The sequence below is a fragment of the Schistocerca serialis genome, chromosome 2 (assembly GCF_023864345.2).
Source record: "Schistocerca serialis cubense isolate TAMUIC-IGC-003099 chromosome 2, iqSchSeri2.2, whole genome shotgun sequence".
Taxonomy (NCBI): domain Eukaryota; kingdom Metazoa; phylum Arthropoda; class Insecta; order Orthoptera; family Acrididae; genus Schistocerca; species Schistocerca serialis.
In genome coordinates, this window is record NC_064639.1 from 676,378,708 (window position 1) to 676,401,997 (window position 23,290).

The 23,290-nt window shown below is 40.8% G+C and overlaps 1 protein-coding gene across 1 annotated transcript in view; it reads left to right on the top strand.

Annotated features, from left to right (window-relative positions):
* The first annotated feature begins 479 nt into the window (after nt 1–479).
* Nucleotides 480–23,290, top strand: part of LOC126457778 (probable ribonuclease ZC3H12D) — a 605,021-nt gene continuing 582,210 nt past the window's right edge. Inside the window, exon 1 of the mRNA XM_050094360.1 lies at nt 480–812. Coding sequence (XP_049950317.1) covers nt 588–812 — 225 coding nt within the window. The 5' untranslated portion in view covers nt 480–587. The remainder of the gene's footprint in view (nt 813–23,290) is intronic.

Here is a 23,290-nt window from a genome sequence, read left to right on the forward strand (position 1 = left end):
TCCCTGTGTGCACTGCACTAGCCTCATCAGTGTAATACTCGTTCTTGAAACTGTGTAAGGAAATTTTCGCGGTTAGTCAGCACCGTACCTTCAAGCGCCCACAAGTTCGGGTCATTTGTAGATATAGCACTTCACTATACAGTTAAATACGTCTGCGGAAATACATGCCGTAATTATATTTCAAACGAATATATTACGTACTTTAGTAATAAGGGGAGTAATACATCAAAAACTAGTACAAGTTGCATGGCGCTTCAGAATTTCCAAGTCTCACACTCGGTACCCTCTTTAACACCACAAGCTATTAGCATCACATGTTACAGTGTGAATTAAAACAAGCACTAGTTTATTTTTATGGTAATAAGGAAGGCACTCTAGCGCGTCTCAGCCCACATTCCTGTGCAGCGGCTGCTGCATGGCCGTAATCTTCGCATTTGTCCCTTCATCTGTTCGTTGATGTGTTGCCCCAGCGGAGGGCAGCACTCTCGGAGCGTGCAAGATGGCCTCCGACGGGCCAGGTGACATTTGTGCCAGTAGAATGTTTTAATGTCATGTAATTAAAGAATGGAGGTTAATTTCCTCCAGACATGGATGAATTAGGGCAACATCCATGCATACGTGTGAAACGAAAGTATGTTAGGACGATTTATCAGTATTCCGATAAAATCCACGAATTGTTCGCGGTACGCCTGTGTGAAAGAAATCAAAAAAAGCAAGACGTGTCAAAAACTGGTGGATGGGTGCTGCTTGGAATCGAACCAAGTAAGGGCGGCGAACATCCGGTGCTTAAGGAAACCGCAGCGAAAGTCCAGGTGAGCGTCATTCCTTAAAATATATGTTGTGCTTTTGACACAAATTTCGGAAAGCAAGTTATACATTTTTTTGTGTTAAAACAGCCTATCGGGCAATAAGTACTGATGGTAGAGACGAAGTGTTTGCTACTATATTTAATTTCATTCTAGCTGGCGTTAGGTATTAGGTAATAATCACCGCTATTAGTACAAGCTACACACCTGTCACTAGCTCCTTTTACATTCACTATAATTTCTCACCAGCGCTTTCTTTTCAAATGCAAAATTAATTTTTCTAAGGTTGTTTTATCACCTCATTTCGTATAATTTAAGTCTACATACAAAACAGGTCGCGTGAAGTAAATGATTCACAGTTCATTAACATCGTCGTCCATGACGTAAAATGACGGAGCAGTTACGTATCCTAAGAACTATATATATCTTTTGTACTCTCGATAACGTTAGTTTTGCTCTGTTTTACTTTTTTTTCTCCTCCCTTAAATACGCTGAGTCAAATCACGAGCTCATCGTGCTTTCTGAATTGTTGTTTTGATATCGAATGTAAGTCAAACGAATACTAAGTTTGTGTTAAATGTTGAAGTGTGAGAGATTAAATGATGCTGTCAGAAAAGGGCTTTAAATTGCCATGATAAATACGTAATTGCACAAGCAACAATTCATTGAATGCTTTTGAATGACTTTGCAGTGTTAGGGAACTAATGCTGCTTTTTTGCTGAAAGTTTAGCGCGTTAGTGTTAAACATTTTCAGCTGTAACAGACGACTACTTTGTGAAGATAATCGACCCACTAACAAACCTATCAATTGGAATATATCCGAGGTAGCAAAATAAATCATACAGAACGAAGGTTATATTCAGATCCAGTTCTGTAGCGGGCTTTACACAATAAAGAAATTATTCTTAACAGAAGGAAAATATTTTTCCGACAAGTTGAAAGTCATGAAGTGTTTATTTTTTAGTAAAATCAAATGCAATGATACTTTTTTAGCTACTACACCGGTGTAATCCGTTTTATGCACACTGTTAGTTTACACGAAAGTTATGTTTGTAAGTACAAAATTAACTGCATGTTTTTATAGAAATTTTGCTATGTACACTGAACAGTCACCACCAAAATATGTCTTGGCAGGTAATTGGTGCAAGTAAGGGATTGATAGAGCGGCAAAGTTGGCATATGCAATGTATTTTCCTACAGTATTATTTGCATTCTAGTAGTTTCGGACTTGCTGATATCTGTGCAAATGTCTCGAAGACATTAGTACATGTTTCAGAATGTTTCGAAGCTAAACAGTAACGGTCACAGTGACTAAGTGTGTATCAGTTTTCGTAACAAAGATACCGCCCGTATCTCGCAATTATGATGTCATATCTCTAACTGGATTCAAACTTTGTTTCTACCAAATTGTGTGTGTACTGTGTTATCGATAAATGTTTAAATCTGTAATGTGCTCGCTCGCTCTCTCTCTCTCTCTCTCTCTCTCTCTCTCTCGTGTGTGTGTGTGTGTGTGTGTGTGTGTGTGTGTTTTGGTAGTCAGCTGTTGCGGCTCAATTGTTTGATCTTCATACGCCCTCGATTTGTTCAATCGGAGCGAGGTATGAAAACCGGCCTCACTTTCAATACCGTAGTTTACCTCCGACATTCGTTAAGAGTATAACAAAACTGAGAGGAAGAAGCGTTGTTAATTCCTGGATGATTTGTTGGGCATTAGCGCACTGTGGAAATGACCGAAAACACACTGCGTCTGCGTGTGACTATAAAATTCAGTAATTACAATTTGTAACATGCTTGCGTTTGAAAGAAAATTTTAGGACAAACAAAATTCACCTAAAAAGGACAGGGTATTTAAAAAGGACCTTGAGTTGCTACTGCAGCTTGGCATTTGCAGAACTATGACTACCTGATGACTTTCGTGCGCCAATTCCGTTGAAGAGACAGACACAACATTGTCTCATTGTATTGAAATTCACTCCTCGATTTGGTGGCAGGTGGATACTATTGTACTGTATATAGCCAGGATATTATTATTATGCGTCGTAAAAATACGTGCGGAAATTCATTAAATATTTATTACATGCTGTTTCTTCTCTTCTGCCTGCAATATGAACTTCGTTACTTTTTGCGTGATAAAAACTGGTGGTGTTAGTTTTCCCATTGATGACGTACGATGGAATGGTTTGACGCTTGCCTCGAAAAGGAAAATTTCTTTAAGGCAAACAACCGTACAAAACTATGCAGTAAACATTCTTCGCCCAGGTGTTTTGACATTGAAGCAACTGGTGTACCAAAACTAAAGCCAAATGAAGTGCTTCCAATTTTTTATTTAATTCAGTAAATTAAATAACGAATAAATGAGAGACCTAAACAACAACTGTCATCTGCATCGAACGGTGGGGGCTTAAGATGCATTTTGCCTGTGTTTTTATCGATATTGCTGTAGAAAAAATGGCAATGCGCAAGTTTAAATCGAGTAACCGAATAGTTTTATTTTGTCTGACACTACGTTCAGCCCAAGTTTGATTTAGTTTGTATAAAAATCAATGAGTAGCAACATGAGTAGTGTTGTTTAAGAAGAGCTACTTTCATTAGACCGTGGATACTCAAGATATTGAGAGGTAAATTTCAGCAGCAGTTTGTTATGCTGGTAGTACATTTTTTTTAAACAATTGCGTGGAGTGATATTATGAAATGAAGGGAAAAACTGTCGAGTGTTCACAGAAATCCGCATGCTATTCTGTGGTATTCTAAAACTCCCTTGATTTTTATAAAAAGTCTTTCGTAATTCATATGACACTGAATAGTTAGAATCCCACAAATAAATAATCTTAACTAAAATTGTATTTGCCATATTTAATATTTCATAACAGGTTATGCGCCAATGTTACGCCAAAACGAACACTTTACTGCTTTAAAGGAGATCGGAGAAATCGATTATGCTAGGAGAAGGATTTGTTTTTGTTGGAACGAGTAGTTGCGGGAAACTTCCACAATGGCGAATGTAAAGTGAAGCAGATAAACTTGAAAGACCTTACGAATGGGCTCAATGGAAAGGCACAGCTCTAAGGTGTGTTTCGTTCATATTGATAGTTACGCGCGAACTTGTATACGCCGACTAGCAAAATGACTCGTAAGGAGCAAGCCTGATAGAAAATGTGCGAAGTGAACCAATTGATGGAATTTGTGTTCACCTGCAATAGTGTTAAAGAAATGTGCGACAGATTACAAAGCTCGCACCATTATGGAGCCGCCACCGGCTTGCCCAGTGCCTTGTTGACAACTTGGGTCGATGGCTTCGTGGGGTCTGCGCCACACTCGAACCCTATCATAAGCTATTTCTTGCCAACTGAAATCGGGATTCATCTGACCCAGTCTCTTGTTTTCCAGTACCGATATGGTCACGAGCCCAGGAGAGGCGCTGCGGGCGATGTCCTGCTGCTAGCAAAAGCACTCGCGGCGGTCTCCTGCTGCCATAGGCCATTGACGCCAAATTTCGCCGCACTATCTTAACGGATGTGTTCGGTGTGTGTCCTACTCTGATTTCTGCGGTTGTTTCACGTAGGGTTGCTTTTGTCAGCAGTGACAACTTTACGCAAACGCCGCTGCTGTCGGTCGTTAAGTGAAGGCCGTCGGCGACTGCGATGTCCGTGGTGAGAGGTAACGCCTGAAATGTGGTGTTCACTCCACTGTTTACCCTGTGGATCTCGGAATATTGAATTTCGTAACGATTTCCGAAATGTAATGCTCCATGCGTCTAGCTCCAGCTGCCATTCCGCGTTCAAAGTATGTTAATTCCTGCCGTGCAGTATTATACCGTGTGTACGCGATACTACTGCCATCTGTATATGTGCATATTGCTGTCCCATGACTTTTGTCGTCTCTGTGCGTATGCTGTTGAACTGAGTGAACAAAATACAACGGAAAAAGCTGCATTTGTTTCATCTAAGCGCGGAGAAGGATACAAAATAATACAGGTGAAGATATCAGAAGTGCGAAAATTTCGCCACAAAAACTGCAGCGCAAAAATTTCCGTGTAATAAATGCAAACTACAAGGTCATGGGAAGCGGAGTGTCCACAGAACACTTAGTCACGGCGCTAACAAGTAGCAAAAGTAGGTGAGCAGAGACGATGCATTTACCTCATACGCCGTGCGTACATCTACAGCAAACAGCGAGTACGTTGATGCAAGTAAATGGTATTGTGACAGTGGTGTTGCGAAGCACGTCACTCCGAATGAACATACCTTGTTTCTTCAATGAATTCATCGTTCCTACAGTGATGTCGCTTGGAAAACAACAAGCCAATGTGCGTGCATGTGGTGAAGTGAAAGATGATGTCCAAATCTGACTAAGCAAGCGGTACAGCCTTTTATATGTGCCTGACGGATGCGTTGGGCGGTTGCGTACAACGACCGCAGTACGACTTTTGACAATAAAAGTGTCAAAACTTGGGAAAAAGTCCGTGACGGTTCTAGGCGCTTCAGCCCGGAACCGCGCTGCTGCTACGATCGCAGTGTGGAATACAGCCCATTTATGTCGAATACGCTTGTTGTCAGAAAAGAGCAATCACGTTACCTTTGTGACTGCATCTGGAAAACTGCAAGTGTGCCATGGAAGATAGGGCGCCGGCGGCTGTGGCCGAGCGGTTCTAGGCGCTTCAGCCCGGAACCGCGCTGCTGCTACGATCGCAGGTTCGAATCCTGCCTCGGGCATGGATGTGTGTGGTGTCCTTAGGTTAGTTAGGTTTAAGTAGTCCTACGTCTAGGGGAGTGATGACCTCGGATATTAAGACCCATAGTGCTTGGAGCCATTTGAAACATTTTTTTGAAGATAGGGCCATCAAATAAACACACGAAGAATATCTAGAAAGACTTGATATCAAGTAGAAAGTGTCAAGGAAGAATTTTGCGATGGTTGTACGTTGGGTAAGATCGTCATTGAAACAACCAGTGAAGCACTCTGCAGTTATTGGCGAATTAATCCACGCAGATGTCAATACACTAATGAATTCAGAGTTGTTTGGAGGAGTTTGATATTAGAAATATTTTAATGACAATATCAATTAATTTCGTCCAATTTTTTAAAACAAAAATGAACGCCATATTCGCTTAAACATATCTTAAGTGAAACACACACCAATGAACATTCAGCTAATCAATGTATACGGGATGAATACAAAAACTTTAATAATATGAAAGTCGACGCGTTGCTCGATGGAAAGGGAACAAAATAATTGATTTACCGTACAGAATGGTTACTGAACTCGAAAACAGAGCAATTCTTGAAGCTACACACTCAAAGTTGAACCCGGAAGTTATAGGCAGAAGATTGCATTAAAGCAGTGTACATCGTAAATCGTAGTAGAAAGTCTTCGATGAGGAACAAAATCGCGTATGAATGTGATACAATCGACCAATAAGAGAAAATTGATCGCATCACTGTTTTTGGCGCAGGTGTCATGTAGACTATCAGTTCCGTTCAGAGTTTGTTGATAGGGCTAATTGTATATCAGTGACAAGGATAGAATTAGAATCTGGATTCCTTCTAAAAGGAAAGAAGTTTTGAGACATGAGATAAAATTTAAGAAAGAAGTAGTTGGTAATTTCCGTCAGTGATCATGTCGAATTTTATATCTCTCGGAAAGATTTCCCAGATCTGTAACGGCCAGACGTGATATCCGAAGGAGCAAATATCATAGGCAGTCTACTTCCTGCGGAAGTCAAGAATTAAATGACTGTAATAAAACTGGAAAATTAACAGAATTCATGAAACCACAAGTTCCTGAATTTTCTGAAGAAGATAAACAGGAAAACAAAATAATTTTTCTCTCATTTTAGATTAATTTGCGTGCAACATCATTGCCTTTTTTCCTCGTTGGAATACATGCGTAATCGGCCAGGAGCGCCATTTTCTTCGTGGGTTTGCTCCTCCTTAGTAAACAGTCACACTATGTAATTTGCGTACATATAAAATGGATATGCGCTGGACAATGATCATTGCCTCTCAGACTGAATCGCAGTGTGACGTTTCAATAACCTGCCTAAACCGCTGACTCTGTATTGATAGAGGTTGGTTAGATGCTTCCAAACGTATGTTTATTCTTCTACAGTGGACGCTGGTACGCCGAATTCAGTTGAAAATTCCTGTGGAAGAATGCTGATTTCGGGGGCAATTAGCCGTGTCTGTTAATAGGAGAAAACTGTATCAGAGGGAATTAGATGTGATTTCCATGATTGGTATGTTTTGAGTTATGAACTGTACAGTTTATTCACTGCACACATTTGAGAAAATTAATAAGCTGTCAGACTGCATTTTTTAGCTTTTCCGCTACGAAAAGTGACAGCTTTCGAGGGTGCTGGTAAGAACATGGAGAAGTCCTTTCTCTACCATCAACAACAGTCAATAACCTGCAAATCACGATGCATGGCAGAATGTATTTCTTATTGTTTCGTAAAGTATCATTGCTCCCGTTCTACCCACAAATGGGGCACGGGAACATTATTGCTTATATGCTGCTGTGCGGTTTGTTTTTGTCTGTACGCACCCAACAGGACCGATATAAAGAGCATTGAAGAATACTCCACCAAGAAAACCGGTTCTTTAAAATTTCTATATACGTTTTAGCGCAGAATTAGTAGATTTCAATTTCATTTCCTATGATCAATGCAAGCCTTTACACTTTGGCGTGGGCTTGACGTTTGCTGTTGGTACAGGCTTGTATATCAGGAATATCTTTGTATACGACATACAAGATTCTTTGGTAAAAGCAAACAGCAGTTGCCCATACTCTTAGCAATGAATCTTACCTAGCTTCAGGGAATGTAAAACAGCGAAAGCTGATCTGTACGCAAGTGGCGGTTTTATTGTGTATACATTGGTGGTTTCTCTCTTGATGAAAACGCGATGAATATTTTGTCAGCGCGGACATCTGCTTTTGGAAGTCATTCTTTGGATTTCGTCGAAAGGTATTTGGTACTAATAACATTCCTTTATGCATACCATGTATACGTTAACACAAAGGCAATGATAAATACAAATAAAAAAATAGTCTTCAGGTAATCTTCTAGAGCTACAGCCACAATTATAAGTTAAGTGTTCAGTATACTAGACCAAAATCCTGATAAAGTAGATGTTGTCTCGATGAGCTCCCTAAACATATCTTATTGCTCCTGACGAATGTTTCACGATACCGAAATATTCCTTTTTATGTAAATAACAGTTTACTGTAACTAATATATTTTCGTAAGCCAGTACTTACAGGAGCCGCTTCGGCCGTCTTGCACTATACCAGTCTTATTTGTGTTTTGTTTACGAATTGGTGAACGAAACATTTACGGTGAATGCCCCACAAGGAGAAATTCATGACCGTAATGTGAGAATTGTTCGTCTTAAAGTAGTTTGGAGTTGCTGGAACACTTTATGCAAACTCATTGTTTTACTGAAAAGATTGACGGAGAAAGCAGAACTGTAATCGTGTATCCTTGTAAGATATAGAAAACAAAAGGTGTGAATGTATATAGGGAACACGTCTCGGAAAGTGACTTTCTTAGAACACAGATTTTAATTTATCAGTCCGCTCGATAGAATACGGCTTAGTTAACCATGACTGTTCATGAATCTGTTATCATTCTGTTGTTAATTGATATCTCACATTTTTAAACTCCGATCTTGATTTGGAATCACGTTATCACTGGGCCAGGTTAACCCATGTGGAGGCCCGGGGCTAGAAAAAATGTGTGCCTCTGTTTACCTCATTTTGGCCTAATACATTTCGAACTTCATTCTGGCGTAATACATTTCCGTGAAAGTACAGTAGGAAAGACAAGGAAATACACTTCTACGACATCGACCATGCTATGTATTAGCTGATATTACAGCTATTGGAACTTTCCAGCTGCATTTAAAAACACACACAGTTACCCTATTCTATTCTATAAATGCAATAAATAAAAAAACCAATGTGTGTCAACAATTTCTGCTACTCGCATTCGCTCTAGCGAAGATCTCTATCACATCCTGGAAGTCAAGAGAACAGGCCAGCTGATAACAAGGCGAGAGCGGAAATGAGTTCTGGATTGGACTGGACTCAGCGGGAGTCAAGCGTTGCGATCATTGATTCCGATTTTCAGCCATATTAGGGAAACTTTTGATGAATATGAAAACAAAGCTAGGAGCTTAAGTGAGCATGTGCATCAAGAATATAGCAATGAAAGGAAACCCAAATAAGATCCCCTGACGGAGAAAAATCAGAAGAATTCAGTGGACTGATAAATTTTTGTAGCACTTATTGTAGTTGTTGATAAACTACAAGCAGGACTAAAAAAGCGAGAACAAAAGGTATTGGGAAGTAGTCTATCTTTTGCTACCTTTAACAAACAATACAGTAAAGCAAGAAGCTTACGGAAGGGGTGCGAACGATGAATAGAAGCTAGAAAAAAGTCAGACAGTCGTTGCAAAACTTGGAGAAGAAACGGAGTCTGACGATTTGTCTGCACTGTCGGACCACGACGTTTAACGAGTGCGCAACACGGGGCACATAAAAAGCCAATGGATTCAGTTCCTTTATCTTTGCACTTAAACCTGAATATTTCGTACTTACGTTACTGGCATTACCATAGGGTTGCGAACAGCAAACTTCTGTCTTGCATTTTTCAAAGAGATCTGGGATAACCCTCCTAAGATTTTTTCCCATATGGCTTTGTATGGGAACAAAACACAAAAATCTTTCGTGAAATTCCCTCAAAACAATAGGTCACTTCTACGACTAGTTGTTTTTCATGTGCCGTGTATACCGTTAAATATACAACCAGTTCGTAGTATTTTGCTGTTTTGAGCTACGCCAACTATTTTCTCAGTAACTTGTTTCCCATAACTCCAATGATTTATTCACAAATAGTTTTGGACAAATATAATTGATGGCCACGACCTTTAGGGCCATGGTCTCGGATGTTTTGTTTCAAAAATGGCTCAAAATGAGCAATTAGTTCAAGGGATCATAAATAGTTACCATTATTTGGGGCTCCAAAAATTTCGTTATCACGAAAAGCAAGTCCTCTTATGGCGAATTTACAGAAAATACAAAATACATTTCCTGTAGATCCGGAATACAACAGCAATTTTCTTTCATTTTTCTCTCAGTTTAGCGATTTTCTAAAGAATAAATTTTTGAATGCGTGTCTTCTTTATGATTTGTAGACCCATTCAGATTTACTTAGATCATGTAAACTGTTCTTAAAATAGTTTTAACCTTTCGGTAAATACAGTTCCTCTAATTCGTTTTTCACATTTTTTCATTTCTTCTGATCTTCCTGCAAATATACGTTATTGGAGCTGAGCTTACTGTGGCTGCCGGCACCAGACTAGCTGTCCAACAGGTATTCGTTAAAGAATGTAAAGTGTACTCATTCCGGTTACGGGGCCCGGGTGAGCCCCGTATCGTTAATTTTCGCCACTACCACCCCGTGCCGGGAGTGGGCGATTTGCACGCCTGTTGCCTTCCTTGGATGTGGTAGCCAATCCTCAGGCTCGCTCTCCGGAATCGAACCCTGATTCCCCGTTACCTGTTACAAGCATGGTAGGCGCAGAACCTACCTTCGCCAGTTGATAAGACGGACGTTCGAAAGATGCATCGCCGGCGCGGGGGCCGGGCGATAAGTCCAAAGTTATTCAGTCACCAGGGCAAACGGACCGTACGAGCTGACCGATTGGACTCTGTTGGCATGTATTAGCTCTCGGATTACCAAAATTATCCAAGTGACTTAGGTACGATATAAGGAGCCATAACTGATTTAATGAGCCATTCGCAGTTTCACCTTAATGCGGCTTGTCCTGATACATCCATGGCTTATTCGTAGAGACAAGCACGTGACTACTGGCAGGATCAACTGAGGAGATGCGTCAACGAGAGCTGAGCAGCTGGTCACCCGGGAGTGCGTCGCGGAGCCCGGACGAACACTCAAACGAAAGATCGCCCAAACAAGAGGCGGCGACCGGAACTTGTCAAACGCGCCTCAGAATTAGGCGGCAGGGTTACGGGAGGTTCTAGATCAGCACGGACTTCACAAGAACACGTGGCTACCCCAAAGTTCGACATCTTCCGGATTCATTGCTTATTTTTCGTTGAATTCTGTTAAACATAGCATAGATGCTGCAGTCTGAAAGATTCGGCCCTTAAATCTACCGTGCTACTGCTTCTCTATACTCCGTGAAACTTGCATCAGGTTCGCGAGCACACCTTCACTTGTGCACATTTTAAGGAGCTTTTTCGCAAGCGCAATCATGTGACGTAGGCCTAATTGCCTTCTGGTCAAATACATACGGATTTGATAAACAACATGCACGGTTCACGATGTGCACAGTTAGCCCCTGCCACTGAACTAGAAGTTTACGTCAGTGCCACCAGGTGGGAACACGCTGCGGCAGACTTGTATCCCCGTTCGCTCGACATAAATCTTGCTAGATGACCGAGCGAGGTGGCGCAGTGGTTAGCACACTGGACTCGCATTCGGGAGGACGACGGTTCAATCGCGCGTCCGGCCATCTTGATTTCCCTAAATCGCTCCAGTCAAATGCCGGGATGGTTCCTTTAAAAGGGCACGGCCGACCTCCTTCCCCGTCATTCCCCAATCCGATGAGACCGATGACCTCGCTGTCTGGTCTCCTCCCTCACAACAACCCAACCCTCTTGCTAGAGGATAGCAAACTCACTATATACTGCAGTAAAATTAGATCGGACGTCAGTATATGTTGAAGTTGTCTAGACAATAAACCTATTTTGTGGGTTTCTGAGTGAGTTACAGAATAGCAAGTTATGAATTTTATTGCACAGTAATCTAGTTGGGGCGGTGAGAATCACAAGGGCCTAAAGCACATAACTGTCGACTGCGAGACTGTAGCGTTTATTCATGCTTCTGAAATCTGTTGATCTTATGGTGAGTCAGGTTCATCTGTGCTGTAGGCCCACATTGCATGTATGAAAATTCACGGAAAGCTGTGTCTCTGTTTTCTCTGATATTCCGTTAAATGTTGGATCGACGGCTGCGTGCTTCAGGCCCTTACGGATCCGAGCACGTCATTTGTATTCTATTCAAGTGATCATGCTGGTAGACACTACTACTTGAGTTGAATCATTTCCACAAACGGCACTTCGTGTTTGGAGTTGGTTGTTCATTGTAGGGGAATCGGTTTCGTGTAAACATGAACTATGTTGAATCTGTTTTAAAAACTAACAGAAAAGTAAAGCATAAGCAGCATAAGAATATCTGATTTTCAGCCCGGAACTAAATTCGTGAATCAATACTTCTGTTAGGGATCTTGTACATTTGTCCGAAAAAATGGAAAAGCACAAAAACTCCCACTTACACAAAAATGCGAAACGGAGAGTTGCGAAACTTACACATTATTTCGTTATTGCCCTTAACTGTACTTAATTATGTACAAATCAACAAAATTCCACAAAACCAATTCTTTCGTTTGTCAGATAAATTATTCGTCATATTATTATTAATGTTGTTATTATTGGCAGTGGCTATAGTTGTATAAACCTGTTGATTATAATAACTGTTATACATCAAATGCTATTAATTTCACACTGTCAAGTTTATCTGAATCTAAAAGTTTGGAAACACCTAGAATATACAGTCACAAGGCGCCAGTTGAGTTACACCGTAACTGATTAGAATAAGCAGTGCCACCCCATCTACTAACAACAGCCAATCTGCAGATATGCTGTACATTACAACGCTCTAAACAATACTGCCACACAAATTAACAGTTTAGCACTACAACAGTACCCAAGTGATAAAAGCAACGAACAAAAGAAGGAACGAACTAGGGGTGAGTGTATCTCAGAGCGCACAAAAGTGTTTGAAGTAACTCGCCCATAGTTGGGGTCAGAAGTTCTACCCGACTCCACGCGTACGGAGTTTATAAATAGACGGAACTTGTTGACCTGGAAGTAGGGTTGTCATATCTAGCTGGGACCTCGTCGGTATACTCTTGAGATGGGGATGCAGAAATGAAGTAAAAAATTTATTTAACGCAATTACTTTTTATTTAGAACAAAATTACATAGAACGTGTTAGGGCAGAAGTAATTGGTACACCATGTTTTTCGGAAGATTTCACCTTTTTCAGCAAGGTTTTTTTTTCCTTTTACATATTTATAAAGCTCCAGGCAGGTCATCATGTAGTTAAATCAGCACTGTAAGACTAATTCCACAGTCCCTGGCAGCAGTCGATTTCTTTCATCAGTTCAATGGGCCAAAATCAGTGAAAATACTCTTTCCACAGTGGCTTTGTGTCCGGGAATAGGAAACAAATACTCGCATAATTTTAGCAGTTGACATTAGCGTTCAGGATTTTCGGTTTCCTTAAGAAAGTATATCTAAGTTTCATCCACGGAGTGTTCGGACTTACATTATTCCCAGTCATGCTTAGTTTCTGGAAAGCTCTTCAGGCACATATATTCCTGAAAACAATTGTCGCCTGAAACCATCACATAATTTTTAGCCATCACATAATTTTTAGTCGTGTACATAATTGTTTTCAATAATCATAAATTGTTTTCAGATAGCACCATCCAATCAAATAATTTATATTTATTAAAAGAAATAGCCCATTTCTCCAAGTAATCAAACGCTATACTATAGAAAGCCATTGACTCTTCCTCAAATTTCGAAATCAAAATAACTATTTCGTGGTTAGGGATCTAATTCTTTAATTTGTTCAAATTCATCTTCGTTTCCATGCCAATAAAATTTGCAGGGTCGATTAATATATTTCGTATTGCAGTTATCGAGACTATTTTTCTACACGATTTTTATATATATATTTTTTTCGAATAGAGCCAAGTTTCATTGCAGAAACATGAAGTACATTTCACTGATCGGACTGCTGGAAAAATCTGGAATTATTTTAGGTGTCCTGTCTGTGGCGTCAAAACATTGTTGGTAAACAGGCGCAAATAACACTTGAGTCATCAGAGTACACCTCACTATACACTTCACGTCCTATTTAGTATATACCCGCAGTGAACACTTCAAGCATTACTGACTTGCACTCGTTCGTATTACGTTAGAAAGAATCGTCTTATCATATCGCTTTTCGAATGGGAACTACGCGATTCTTCCTCGTGGCGCTGCTTAAATGGTTCCAGCCCCGTACTACAGAAGTAATCTGGTATTTTCTCGAATGATGGCGCTAGATCTAGAAGGTGCTTGCATCGCCGATATAGGATACGCAACATGCAACGCCTTGTCAACAACCTTGTCAACATAAACTTGCTGGCATAAATGAAACTATAACATATAGCTGTACTCCAGTACTAGAACCAAGCTCGTAACAGTATTTTGCAAAATCGGAGTAAAATTGGGCCGGCTTGGGTGGCCGAGAGGTTCTAGGCGCTACAGCTGGAACCGCGCAACCGCTACGGTCGCAGGTTCGAATCCTGCCTCGGGCATGGATGTGTGTGATGTCCTAAGGTTAGTTAGGTTTAAGTAGTTCTAAGTTCTAGAGGACTGATGACCTCAGAAGTTAAGTCCCATAGTGCTCAGAGCCATTGAACAAAATTGAGACTTGTCGGAATGTCGGGACAAAAAGGTCCATAATGGGGACGGATGGTAACCCTACATGAAAGGAATATATCCTATTGCGCAACTACTCAGTGGCTTAATTTTTTGCTGGATTGGGGCTGCGTATTCTATAACTACATGAGACTGCAGAACACTTCCGTTCAACGAGAAAACATAAATCACGATTATCATGCGCTGTATTCGATCTTCATTTCTAAAACTGATTTATGCTCTTTTATTATGATGGAGGGTGCAACAAACAAAGAAATTTGTTTCATATTTTTGGTCAGATTTTATTTTGTGGTGATTATTGTATCTTGAATGATTTTTACTAGACAGCCAGTTGAGCACTCCATCACTGAGCTCCTCCCCCCCCCCCCCCCCCACTCCCCCCCACCCACCAATTCGGACCCTGCCTTACCACCACAATGTGTGTTGTTAACTCGCATCCCTGTTTGCGCTTTCAATCTCTCTTACTGGTGTTTGGTTCAGTTTGTAACCGATTCTTGATGTGTGTTCATCTTGTGGCATGTTTTTTGATTCTTTATTTCGACAGACCCCTATACTCACGTTAAGTGTGGTAAAAATGTTGGTGTCAAATTAAAAATTCCGAAGTTTCGAGATTAGATTCTTTACTGGTTCCTAGAGTCTTGCTTTTTTTTTCACTTTATTTTACTTCCACCTTTGGTACACGAAAAATTCCGAGCTGTACATTGTGAGTCGCGTGAGTTGTAACACCTCTTTTATTTCGTGAACGGTTCAGTATACCGAAACGAGAGGTTTTCGGCAAGTAACGGTAGGCTGAGGAGCACGTACTCCCGTTAGTTTTCTTTAAGCCTGTTTAAGTGGAACGATATACTTTGTTAATGGCTTCGAAAGTTCTTGACAAGTCGAGTATATTGATAAAACGCTTCTTAATTTCGGTATTGAAAGTTTTGACAAAAATATGAGGCAATATACAAAAACTGAAAGGTTGTGCGACAAGAGTTGACCCGTGCTGGGCTCTGGCGTTGTACCAAAGCCTTTTCACTGTTTACTTGTTTCCACAAAAACTACTCACACATGAGTGTGTACACATATTTGAAATAGCCTTCTGGAGCTCCTTCTGATACGCTAGAAATTAGCATATAGTTCTGTTGTAGTTCAGTCGTAGCTGATGCGGCATCTAGACGGTATAGAGCTGAGCCAAGAGGAAATATGTTTCATCGTAGTAGGGTCGACATTGTCTTCTTGCTGCATACACTGTCCGGTCAGGAGTCGCTGACACTTAATAATGGACATTAATATAGGGTGTGTCCATCCTTCGCATTTTGACGACTTGAACTCTGCTGAGGAAACTGTCAATGAGGTGTCTGAATGTGTGTGGAGGAATGGGCAGCCCATTCATCATAAAAAGCTGAAACCAGGGAAGGCAATGTTGTAGGACGCTGGGGTCTGAAGCGAAGTCGTCTTTCTAACACATCCCAAAGATGTTCCATTGGGTTCAGATCGGAACTCTGGGCAGACCCGTCCATTTCAGGAATGTTATTCTCCACAAAGAAATGTCCCACAGATCCTGCTTTATGACTGGGTGCATAGTCTTATTGATACAGCCATCGTCTGAACTTTTCCTCCAATGTACGCAGGGTTATTGTAATTTAACCCGACCCAAAAAATCATGTGTTTCTTTAAAAAAATGCGTCTCTTAAAAACCGTTCAAAAACCCGCCAATACACCAAATAAAACCCAACTATATTTGATATAGGCAGCCTTACACAAATTAAAAGAGCTAAAATATTTATTGAAGGCAACTATTTATTGTCACGAGAATTCATTGTATTAATATCGTCTTTTACCTTCTCTTCCAATTTAAGAAACACAGTTAAATATTATTTCACTTCCAAAAAAATGTAGAATCGTAATTACTTTATAGTACAATTTAGTTTAAATGCAGATATTTATAAATCTTCACTAATGTCTCAGGTCTGTTCTCTCCTAAATTATTTCATAATTTTGACCAAACTGGCCTGTAGTTGGAGAAGATTGTCTCAACGGATGCATTGCTGGCAGTGCAAGAAATGAGGCACTAATAAAGCAGTTGTAAGAATGAGTTCGTATATTGAATAAATTAATCATAGAAATTTTGAATGAACTATTTAATCGCCAATACGAAAAAATCCCAATAAAACTCATAAACCCAATTGAACCCACTTGGTTTTTGCTAACTGGAGTGTTGGTAGCACTTAAGAACTCAGGAGTGACTACTTATGCTGATTTCAAGCGTTTCTTTTACAAGTTCAAAGCTCGATGCTACCTGTCCATCACTGGATGAAATACGCTTGGTCTTGGTTTATCTGTGGCTGTTCCTTCGCGTTTCCACTTCATAACCAAGCCAACAATTGATTTGGGCAGCTGTAGAAAGGGTATTCATAAAGCAACTTGGGTCTCTCCGGATGGACTCACCCGAAACCAAATTGATCATGTTCTTGTAAATCGGAGATGGCACACTAGTATAGAAAATGTTAGGACTTTCAGGGGAGCAGACTGCAATTCTGATCATTTTCTTGTAGTTGCCAAAGCCCACCAACGGCTATCTACAGCAACATCAAGGTGTCACAATGCAGAACTTGTTAGGTTCGACATTGACAGGCTAAATGATGAAAACTTTAGAAGGTACATGATAGAAATTTCAAATAGGTTTGATGCTCTCAGGACACACGAAGATCAAGACGAGGATGTAAATAAACAGTGGATCACTGTGAGGAATAATATCAAAGAGGCAGCGAAGGTCACAATAGGTACAATTAAGAAGAACAGGAGGAAACCATGGTTTGATGAGGAATGCAAGAAATTGATAGAGGAAAGGAGAAAAGCGCGATTAGATTGGGATAGAATGGAAGACAGAAAACGAGAGGAGTTGGTTGTAGGCTACGGGCAAAGAATCGGGATTATTTGAACAATCAAATTACAAAAATGGAAACAAACAGTAAAACAAAAAACATTAGGAAACTTTACCTAGACATAAATGAGTGTAGGAAGCTCTTCAAGGCTAGGACAAATGCATTTCGAGGGGATGCTGGGGGAATACTGACAGACCCCAGTGCTATATTAAGTAAATGGAGGGTGTATTTTGAGCATCTATTAAATATACACCAGGAAGCAGGAAATGAGCAGGCGTACGAAATACATACAGCAGAACCCCAGATACCTGAGCCAACGTTAAAGGAAGTAAGAGAAGCAAACAACAAACTGAAAAACCATAAAGCACCAGGATCAGATTGCATAACTGCAGAATTAGTTAAAAACTGTGGACAGAAATTGGTGGAAGTAGTTCACAAAGTGATAACTCAAGTATGGAACTCAGAGATGATACCTGAAGAGTGGCAGAAGTCGATTCTATCCCAATTTTTAAGATAGGCGACAAAATGGATTGTAGTAATTATAGAGGGATATCGCTATTACCAGTATGTTCCAAAATTTTCTCGAATATTCTGCTAAGCAGGCTTACACCATATGCAGATGAAATTGTGGGGGATTACCAAACCGGCTTTCGGAGGAACAGATCAACTGTAGACCAAATATTCATCCTGCGTCAAATTTTGGAAAAGAAATGTGAATACAATAAACCAGTTCATAATCTTTTCATAGATTTTACAAAAGCATATGATTCAGTATTGCAATCAAAATTTACAGAATTCTTTTGGAACTTGGAATACCAAAGAAGTATGTTAGACTTACAGAAGCGAGTTTGAAAAACACAAAAGGTAGAGTACGCGTGGGGAAATTGGAGTCAGAAGAATTGGTAGTAAAGAACGGACTTAAGCAGGGAGATGCCCTGTCTCGGCTACTTTTTAATTTAGTCCTAGAATATATTGTACGAATGGCAGCAGATAATTCAGAAGGTGTGGAGTTAAATGGAAATATAAAGATATTAGGGTATGGAGATGATCTAAACATCATTAGCGATAGGAAAGAATCTGTAACAGCAAATGCGAATGCGTTAATCAAGGCTAGTGAAGATGTAGGTCTAAGGATAAGTGCAGACAAAACTAAATACCTGGTTGCTACTAGAAGGCCCACAGCAGTAGATCAGGAAATGTTAAGAGTTGGAGACATGCAGTTTGAAAAAGTGAACACACTTAAGTATCTAGGCGTGGACATCACTTCGAGAAATGAGATTGAATCCGAACTGAAGAAGAGATTACGGGCGGTAAATGCGTGCTACTTCTCACTGAATAGATTACTTTCATCACGGATATTGTCTAGGAATTTAAAGATTAGAATATAAAAAACTCATAATTCTACCAGTTATACTGTATGGGTGTGAGACTTGGTCTCTTACTGTGCAAAATGAAAAGCCGTTTCGAGTATTTGAAAATAAAAATTTGAGGAAAATTTTCGGAGCAAAAAGGGATGACATTAGCGGAGAGTGGCGAAAACTGCATAACGAAGAGGTTCACGGACTGTATTCAAGCCCTGACATAATCAGTATTATTAAATCACGTGTGCTGCGATGGGCGGGTCACGTAGCTCGAATGGATGAGGGCAGGGCAGCGCGCAGAGTACTGGTAGTGCACTTAGAGGGAAAAGTCCTGTGGGGAGACCGAGGGGTAGATGGAAGGACAATGTGAAGGCTGATTTGAGGAGCCTAGGTATTGAAGATGAATGGAAGGAAATAGCCCAAGATAGGGACAGATGGAGAAAATACGTTGCTGCGGTAATGGACTCTCGAGTCCGGTATGACCAGTGAGTAAGTAAGTAAGCTGTAGAAGGGGTGTAATACCCCTGACGGATCTGTTAATCAGACGACTCTCAGTGACTAGTCCAGTGCACGATCGAACTTCCGTGACCCATCCATTCTGCTGTTACTGCTTCTCTGCTGACAATGCAATAATCCCCGACTGCTATACGAGTCCGCCTCTTATCACATCTAGTGGTCAATTCCGCATTACATAGGGGTGTCTGGATATTTTCGCAACAGTCGATTACGGCGCCTTACCGTCTTCAACGCCAACATTAACAGGCGTCATACTCCTCTGCTTATCCTTTCAGCAGCTTTCGAACGCTGTTAAAAAGGTTTATCGTTCCCTTTTGAAAACACCATACTTCTTCAATATCTTAGCTAACAGGAGAGTTAAGACTATTAACCTCACAACTATATTACGTGTCAGTCTGCGTGTATTCGTTTACTGAAAACTTAGTTTCAGTATCTTAAACGGCTCACAAAATAAAGTGGGTGTTACGCCTTGTGCGAGTCATCGTGTTTAGTGCTTCGAATTCCGCTTCAGAATGGCTTGATAAACCGCTTGTGTGGTCAAGGACTACTCCCAGTAGAAACACGCCTCCTGGCACAACGTGATGTTCAGATCTACTTGGGAGCTGAGGGCTGCTTTACTGTGTGTATGGAGCACCACATTGTTTCAATTTCGTGACGGACGCCTGCTAGGAAACTGCTTACAAGCCTCCTCATCGACAACTCTCTTAGCTGATGACGTCACATGTAATAGAGTTTGAGTCGATAGTGTCTCTCGCAGATTGAGGAAATGAAAGCGGAGTGGTGGTTTGAACGTGTAACAAGCGCGCGCGACCAGGATGTGTAAAAGCTGACAGGGCAAGGTGCGGGTGACGTAGTGTGTGGGTGTGGCCCTTGTGACAGATGGTCGCTGAAAGGCGTGCGTGCGTGGGTGGAGGGGGAGTGGGCAGGCTCGGTATTTCCGAACCCAGCGCCAATAAGTGTGGGCGAGCCGGCCGCGCTAGCGCCGAGGGCCCTCTTGAGGAGGTTTCAACAAAAATTCAATGGTCTGCTTAAAAAATGAATTGATTTAAACTATAAATACTGCAGTTAATCGCTTTTGTCTCGCCACCATTAGCTTAACGAATTCTACAAAAACTGGAGTATTAAATATTTTATTTCCGCCTTGTCCCCGTTTTGTCTAGCATTCCCTGTCTGTACTTTTCACGGCATTGCGAAGTGACACGGAGCTGCGGTCGAAAACTAACAAAACAATTGAGGATGTGAGTTTGACTGTGTCCAAAAATTCAAAAATTTTAAATTATGAGTGTTGAGTGATACGGCACGTGTTGGAACTGAAGGGTTCCCTTATTGTAATTATACGATCATCCATAAAAAAAAAGAAACTCAAATACTCATCACTGCCATTCAGTCTATGCAGACAGTAAATGGACATTTCCTGACAGGTCGGAGCAATGGCAGTTGATGTTTGCGCAGGGGAGCATTACTGTGTTTCTTCGTTGCTTCTAAAACACCGAAAGTTTTCATCGAGTTAAAATGTTAAAGGCAGTACGCCGAAACGTATTGTAATGGTTGATATGGAAAAGTAAACTGCTATCCACACAGTTCATTCGTTGTATGAATCTTTCTTTAACTTCAGCGTCTTGTGAATTAACACAAATAATCTAGCCTTTGTCATAATTATCTGCACTATGCACCGAATCTGCGAACTAGTAATTCTGGATCCTGCTCGACATTCCTTGCCAAGTGAACGTAATCCATTCGTGTGTAATCATCAAGTTACTCCGATTGGCAGGTAAGGAAGAAAGCATCGTGCTGCGCTGAAGAAAATATTCTTAGAGGCCGGACAAAAATGGTCAGGTTTGTCGCGTTAAAATGCAACTCCAGAAATTTGCGCAACAAAGAGGACGGCTGTGTGCTCTAGGAAACTGTAGTGTTTTTACAGTTTCGTCATTCACACGCAATCACAGTCATCATGTTTAGCAAACTTATGCTCTTAAACCGAACCTGTTACTGTAAAGATTACAAAACAGATTGTCTGAGACAGAACGCTCGCTGTGACATTATCCAAATCACTCTTTTCGAACATTCAGCTCTCGCTCACGACTTGTGTAACGTCCCACGTGTAGTTTAACTAATTCCAAGTTCACGGTTTAAACAGAAAAACCAGAATTTCGCGCGTTCGTCTTTCTCACTTTTCGCTGTTATTTTGCGAAACTCTACTGTCAAATTTAATTCATAATTCCGCAAAATTATCGCGTTTATTAACGGCTCCTAAAACTCACATTCTACCGTCACGGTGGCTGAGCTCTGAACTTCACTTAGCAATGCACAAAAGACGTGCGATGTACTGTCCTTTGATTGGCTGAGACACTGTACATCATAGCCCCTACGATACCAGTAGTAAACCGCACAACCCCATGTATTTTACGAAGGGCATTCAGTAAGCAATGGAACACAGCTTTTTTTTCTGAAAGCAGCATGATTTTATTCTGGATTCCAATACACCATATTGTTTCCCACACTCTTGGCTACAAAACCCTGTTTCTCAACATAATCTCCGTTGAATGCGACGACCTTCCGCCACCTTACTGGGAGGGGCTAAAGTCCGCATTGCACCACTTTCCTGGCCGACGTCGGAGCCAACATTCTGCTGCAACTACAACCTCCCATCATCCACGTACTGAGTTCCGCGGAGTGCGTCCTGGATTGGGCCAAACTGATGGAAGTCGGAAGGTGCGAGATGTGGGCTGCAGCGTGGATGAGGAAGAACATTCCAGTGACGTTTTGTGAACTCTTCTCGAGTGTGAAGACTTGTGAGAGGTCTTGCGTTGTCAAGGAAAAGTTCATTTGCATCTTTTAGTGACGACGAACATGCTGAAGTCCAACATTGCAGGAGTCACAGCTGTGTTCGCGACCTTTTTTGCGACGATGGCAGACGCCTCGCCCCACGGTTCGCCGTGCTTTTGTTCACTTCCAGATATCTGTAGACATTCTTAAAGTGCCTGCGGATATCTGGGATGCTCTAGTTTTCGGCCAAAAGAAACTCAGTGACACCTCTCTGCTTTGAACGCACTCCCGTTAGAGACGACATTTTGAAGGCTATGTATAGTGTCGTCACCCATCGGAACTCCATGAAGCTGTAAGTGCTGAAGCGGGAATATTCCACGATGTCCCACAACAAATCCTCCATTTTTTCTACCAAAACTGGCCGAGAAAAAAATGTGTTGCATTACTTACTGAACGCCCCTCTTACATTGGACCAGTGACAAATTAATGAGTAATTTATTAATAAACAGATCCATAAAATCTGGAAATATCAAAACAAATCCCTCTTTAAACAGCTGAATTCTAGTAAAATTTTGTTTTCCCAGTACCATAATCTGGCAAATTGCTCTTTAAGATGTTTCCCTTGACCGTAAGATTCATTTTCTCTGAAGTGTACAGATCCAGTTCTCACACTAACGTGTAGCCACCAGTCAGCAGGTAGAACAACATTCATTTATTATATTACTTCACATTCGCACCTTCATTCACACTAGTAACTAAACCTATTAAATCAGCAATAAATAATAGAAGACCTAATATTCACGGAAGATAAAGTTTCATTTTCAAAATGCACAGTTTTGACTACTCAGAATTACATAGATGCTGACATCGTTCGGCCACTGGCGTCACTATCAGGAACTGTTTCTGGACGTAAAGCACATCTGTCACGCCAGAACCATGACTCATGTGTGTATGAAGCAACTTGCTACCATTCGCTGATGCAGGAGTGATGTAAACAATCAATCTTGCTATTTGAAGCTACTGAGCCTGAATTTGTTATAAAATTCTTCTGAAGTCTACGCCACATTGATAGTGAAATGTCTGTCTATGAAACATTTGTTCTTATTAGTTGAATCTCAGGCAATAAGTCCTGCGCCCTTGTTTAAACACGGGTGCTACAGCAAGATGACTAAAATAAAAGAGCAAACGTGTGTTACTGTGATTCATACCAGTGATGTAGTTTTCGGGTGTATCATAGTGTATTACTGAGTGAACAAGTGGAAAACGCACTCCATAATGAATCCACGTTGTTTCTAAACTGGAGTATTTTGTAGTTGCCTAGTATGGAATCAAACCATGCCATTAAACAAAACCTTTTAGAAACTGAGAGTAACAGTTATTTGTGTACAGATT